The sequence below is a fragment of the Castor canadensis genome, chromosome 12 (assembly GCF_047511655.1).
Source record: "Castor canadensis chromosome 12, mCasCan1.hap1v2, whole genome shotgun sequence".
NCBI lineage: Eukaryota > Metazoa > Chordata > Mammalia > Rodentia > Castoridae > Castor > Castor canadensis.
In genome coordinates this window covers 115,082,499-115,088,498 of record NC_133397.1, presented here as the reverse complement: position 1 = coordinate 115,088,498, position 6,000 = coordinate 115,082,499, and the positions used below count along the sequence as shown (strand labels likewise).

General features: G+C 41.2%; 1 protein-coding gene across 1 annotated transcript in view; it reads right to left on the bottom strand.

Annotated features, from left to right (window-relative positions):
- Positions 1 to 335: 335 nt before the first annotated feature.
- Aknad1 (AKNA domain containing 1) overlaps positions 336 to 6,000 on the bottom strand; it is a 29,125-nt gene continuing 23,460 nt past the window's right edge. Inside the window, exons 9-13 of the mRNA XM_074049051.1 lie at positions 5,752 to 5,874; positions 5,553 to 5,660; positions 3,510 to 3,591; positions 1,430 to 1,559; positions 336 to 736 (exon numbers count right to left, since the gene is read on the bottom strand). Coding sequence (XP_073905152.1) covers positions 605 to 736; positions 1,430 to 1,559; positions 3,510 to 3,591; positions 5,553 to 5,660; positions 5,752 to 5,874 — 575 coding nt within the window. The 3' untranslated portion in view covers positions 336 to 604. The remainder of the gene's footprint in view (positions 737 to 1,429; positions 1,560 to 3,509; positions 3,592 to 5,552; positions 5,661 to 5,751; positions 5,875 to 6,000) is intronic.

The following is a 6,000-nucleotide window of genomic DNA, read 5'->3' as shown; positions in this document are numbered from 1 at the left end:
GTACTGTCTTCTGATGCTAGGAAGTGAAGCCGGCTACAGCTCCCAGTCAGCAACGCGATCACAAGAGAAACAGTAGATACTCTGCAGTGTATGTGTTGCTAGGCAATGATGTTCAGTAGGATGGGTGTGTTGCATGCATTTATGACTTATTTTCAGTTTACTATGGGGTTTATCAGGATGTATCCCCATCATAAGTCAGGGAGCATCACTGTTACTAAATTGCCTTTCAAAAAGACTTCACCAGTTTATACTCCCACTAACAGCATATGAGAGTACCTGTTTCCTTACATCTTCAGTGACACACACAGTGTTTTCAAACTTTAATTTTTTCCAGACTAATAGGTAAAAGTAAATTTTATTGTTTTGGTTTATTTTATTATGCACTTGGAAGAACATATATTTTAATGTAAATACTTGGTTGCTTTCAATAAGAATCAAAGGTCCTTTTTTACATTTAAGCACTTTGTGTTACCCATTTATTAGGGTTTTGATGTTTTCTCTAGAAGGTCATCTTCACTAATAAAATACTTTGGGGACAACCATCACATTTTCTGGTTTTGGTTTTGTTTCTTTTAACCCTCAGTTTCAGTTGCCTTGGGTTGAGTTAGAATTTCAGGCCGTTCCTCAGTCTCTGTGCTTTAGCAAGGTCCTCTGCAATGGCTTTAATCATTTGGTCAGTAGATTTTTTCAAAATGGTGGCTGTCTTTAGGGCTTGATCCAAAGCTGAGTTTAACATCTACAGAAGAAAAGTCCACATATCTTAGTTACATACACTTGCTATTGTTTCTGACAATTGGGTTCTTTCATCATTAAGCACTGCAAGATGGAGTTTTTGGAGCATTCTGTTTTCCAAAGTTTATTTCTGTTTTTCAGTGTTGGTTTCCTAGGAAACCAGCCTGAGATGGAATATATTTGTTAGGGAAAGGAAGAGAAAAAAGATCAACACGTGATTGATGAGCATGAATCAGAGAGTGAGGTCAGCAACGTGCTCAGCTGTTTCCCTGCTGCAGAGAAAGAAAAAAAGAAAAGCTCTTAGGGGCTTCGAAGGGGACTTGGGGGCCATAACCACTGAGAGGGCACCCAGGGATACAGCGCATGCATGCCTGTGGAAGCATTTGAAAGTGGGCCTGGGGAGTAGTGTTAATGGTTTGAGGATAGGAGCTACTGGCAGCCCTAACCAACACAAGGCCTTCACTCCTGGGCCAGGGGAATCCTGCTGCTCAGGCACCACCTGCAAATACTTTCTCCAGGAAATTGCCCTTGGAACCAATTTAGGAATAATATAAACTTAAGGCCATGGGTCTTTAGGTTAGTGCTGAGCACAAATCATCTTTAGCACAGCATTTTTTAAAACCTCATACTGCAGTGACTTAAAAGCTAACAGTTCTGTGGTTATTAAGACCAAACTTTTGAGCTGCAAAGCCATCACCTTAGATTCTGTTTCTTTGGTGCTGTTGAAGTCACATAAGGATTTGCTTCCAGAAATCCTGCAGGAGTGCAGATGGGTTGAGGGTATTGCGAGGGCTGAGCTGAAGGTCATGAAAGTCTTAGGATTTTTTCTGGAAGACAAAAAGCACATTGGTACTTGCATAAAGAGCACCCTCAAGCACACTCTCCCCTTCAAGTCAGTTGTTGTGTGGTGTGGGGTGGAGGGACTGTAGTATTGTGGGGGCCATAGCTGAGCTTCAGCAAAAGGCTGTTGCATGACCTGTGAGGACATGTCCTTCCCCACACACCCGCCTTTTGGAATAGAAAGAGGCAAGACTCCAAAGAGATTTTTGTTCACTCTTCATTTTGGGGGGCCAGCCTTCTATGCTGTATATTTAAAAAACAAGTGAACACACAGAACTGCTGTTGGCAGGTACCTTGAATTGAGTTCATTCTAGCACCAGTGAGCTTAGCCAGCAAAGAGGCCAGAGCAGTAGAAAAGTAAAAGCAGCACCTCTTTAAATCAGTAGTCCTCCCCAAACTACTGCACAATTATGGTTCTGTCTCAGAGGGATAGTCTTCACTGTACCAAGTCACTCTGGTGTTCAGGATGCACACTGCATAGCTCCAGGGGGGTTATTGACACAGTCTGTGTGAAGGGCCCTGCTGAGAGTTAGACTTTTCACCACCATGAATAGTAGCCCTGTCATGAAGCCATCCTCCTGCCACCCCTCTACTAAGCATTACATTGGTGCATGTACTTGTGAGTAGCGTCATCTCCAGAAAGTCTCTTTTAAATACTACTGACCTCAGCACCTCCTTTAATCCATCCTCCCCTTCCACGTTAACATTAGTTGACTCTGTGGTTAGTGTAGTGTATTGGGGCTGTCCAGCAGGTGACAGGCCATTCTGCAGCAGGGCCTCACTAATGAAAAACTCTGGGCAGGATGGCAGTGTGGTACAGTGGGGAGAACACAGCTTCAGAGTCTTCTCCCTCCCTGCATCTTACAGTCACCACTGTCAACAGTACTAACGACTGCATTGTCTGCTGAGTACTTTTTATGAACCAGACACCAAATTCTCATGTTTTGTATGTATTGACTCGGTCCTCAATGGATTTAGCCCTACTATTCCCATTTTACATAGGGGAAACAGGCACCGAGAGGTTAATTGCCTTTCTAAGGATACATAACCAAGATGTAACCCAAGAAGTCTCTGAAGACACATTTTAAATGACTAACTGTACTATGGTAGTTGGTAGTGGGGTCAGAGCCTAAAATCTTAGCTACTCTTCTGCCTCTTAAACAGCTAAAAACATAGACTTCCCTCTTACTTTCTGTACTACCCTTATCCCACCTGAATTACTGCATTAACCTCTTATTTGGCCTCCAACTCTGGTTCCTCTAATCCATTCCTCTTCCCTCAATAGCTAGAGTAATTTCTTAAAACACCTCAAAACTCCCTGGTTTAAAAAGTTCCTTTGTTTTTCCCCATTGTTCCCAAGAGTCTGAAGTCCTTGAGTAGCTGACAAGCCCCTGCACAGCTGGCCCTGCCCATTCCACCAGCCTTCCTTCACCAGCCTCATCTTGCCCTGCTGCACACTCCCTGTTTTGGGCTCCATCCATACTGTTCCTGAGTTTGCCAGGGCCCTTCCCACTTCAGGAAGCCTCTTAGACTGGCATGTTCTACCCTCATGCCCCCTGCTAGTTCATTCATACTTGTTATTTGGAGCTCAACTTCTGTGAAGCCCCAAATTAGGTCAGTAGCATTCTGAATGTTCTCTTCTGGACACTAAGAAAGATTGTCTGACTCCTCTATCAAAACAGTAAGCTCCATGAGGAGCAGAGACAATAGTTGACTGTGTAATAGCCTCAAAATCTAGCATGGTTTCCTGCCTTTGATATTCAGGTATTTGTTAAAGGAATGGTTGAAGTACTAAGAGAAGCTGAGTTTTGAATCCCAGTTCTTGCTACTTATGATCTAGATAATCTTTGGTAGTTATAATATGCATTTAAGCACATTGTACACATCTGACCAATGATAGCTGATTTTGTTATTAGTAATAGTAAAATAATACTTACTTTTGTGGCATGGGCTCACATTTATCTTGGAAAGGTTTTGAATTCACTCTCTGGGGACAGATCCGTTTTGGTTTTAAACAAGCTGAAAAATGTTAGTTATGACTAAATTTAGAGCATCAAAAGTATTCTCTAGGGCTGGAGTGGTGATTATAATTGAATAATTAGTCATCTGTTCAGTAAGTATGATTTAGAGTACCTGCCTAGCAAGCTCAGAGCCAAATTACCAAAAAACAAAGTAATTTCCAAGTGTTAGGTATGTATTATTTTCTTAGTTTTTTAACATGAATGAAGTAGTTCATAAAATTTTAATAATAAAATTAGGGAACACAGAAAGCAAAGAATTTTCTATCAAGTATTCTGAATTCATGAAAGGAAATTCAGCTTTAAAGGGAGTTTTATTAGCACATAGGCTAGGAGTTCAGGTGCTCACTGTGTGTCCTAGGTACATTGTCCAACGTCTATGGACTCAACTACTTTATCTGATAAGTGGAAGAATAATAGCTTCGAGAGGTTGGACCCACACAGATTCCTGAAATCCTCTTCAATTTTAGGAGCAAGCATTCTAGGAGTCAGAAACTTAACAACTGTGTTACGAAGACAATTCCAGAAGAGAAACTAAACGGAGAAGCAAAGTGTAGGAAAGTCACCATGGAAGGCAAAAAGAAAGCCAGGGAAATGAAAAGAGATAAGTCAGTGGTCAAACAATGTGCCTCCTCTATCACTGGGGCCCCTTTCTCTCTTCCTCCTCAGTTTTCTATCTCCAGGTCTCCTGTGTTACTCACTGGTGTCTCATAGGTAGGCTTCACATCTCTCTAGGGGGTCCCACTGAACAAACATTGTTCCCCAAACATGGAAAGCAGGATGGAAGCCAAAAAGTCCTAGTGTAGGGTCAGGATGAACAGAGGCACTAATGAGTCAATGTTCATTCTTTGGCAGTCTCCAGATATAACTTTGGATTTTATTGGAAACATAGAAACTCAGAAAGGGGCACAGGGTCATGAGGTTCAGTTATGCAGATCTACAATATCAGACAAGACATGTTTCCCAGATGGGGCTCCCCAACATCCCACTTCATTTTCTGTCATCTCCAACTGCTAGAAGGTTCTTTTTCAGCACTAAAGAAAAGCTGCCTCTCTGTGACTTCTACTGCCTTGGCCACTAGTTGTTCACTTAGGCAGTTCACATTTCATTGATTCTGTTGCATTCCTCCTATGTCCCCAGAGAGGAAGGGATGAAGGGGTGAAGGAAATGAGGTGGTCCCCCTCAGGGAATTTCAGTGTGCTGGTCAAATGAAGTATTTCCTCCATGGTCCCATGGCACACTTTGACCTTGCTTTTAGTACTTACCATGGTTTGCCTCGGACTTTACTTACTTGGGTATAAGTTCCTTTCAATTGGAGACTCCTTGGCAGGGGAGAGTCAGTCTTCATCATCTTTATAAATAAATGTTTGTGGGTTTTTAAATTTTTTTCAAAGACAGCAAGATTTTGCATTGGAAAATTGCAATGTTGCTGTCTAAGGAATATTAAAATAATTCTCTGTACACTGATCTTTAATAAGAATATATTTAAAGCTTTAGCCACTCTGAACAGTAATGAATTATTATATTTACTAATATTATAATTAGTAAATTATAATTTACTAGTAAATTATATAATTTACTATAATTTAACCCTAATAAATTCAATTATAATAATTGAATAATTAGTAAATATAATTATTATATTTACTAATTATTCAATTATTATAATTGAATAATTAGTCATTTGTTCAGTAAGTATGATTTATTACTGACTTGAACTGGTACAGCACTTAGTAACTTTCAGAGTCCTTTATCACTGTGATTTCCTATTTCCCAGCCCCACTCAGCCTCTTGCCATTCCGGTACAGGACTGAATTTGGAAGTATCAGGTGAGTTCAGGAGACCTGGGGAGCAGACTGGAGAGGGCAGGACTCACTGGGGGAAGCAGTGGCCAGTGTCCTGTGGGTGTTCCACACCTGGGAGATTAGGTTGTTGATGGAATTGTGAAGGAGATGTACTTACGAGGTGAAGAATTCTTACTTTCATCTAAAGAGGGGGGCTGGACAGAGGCACCTCTTCCACTATGATTTAAGTAATACTGTCCAGGGGTGTTGTATCTATAATGAAACTCTTAAAAAGAAAAGATTAAAAGTACAATTTGTTGGCTGGGAACCCCAACTGCCCCTGCATATACCTTCTGGAGCCCCCAAGTCAGTCTCACCTTTCAGTGGTTCTCCACTGCAGGCTCTTTGGGAGTTATGAATCTGGGTGCTGCAGTCCTCACATTTGTTATTCTGTAGTCCAGTGCCAGAATCAGAACAGAAGCTAAGTTTTATGTCAGAACCTGAAAAGACCCAAGTTACACAAAAAAAGTGTAAGTTTCTTGAGTGATGTGGACATCTCACATGCATGGGATGTATGTCACCAAAGTGACAGCCCTTCATTGTGCTCCTAAGCGGAATTACTAGCT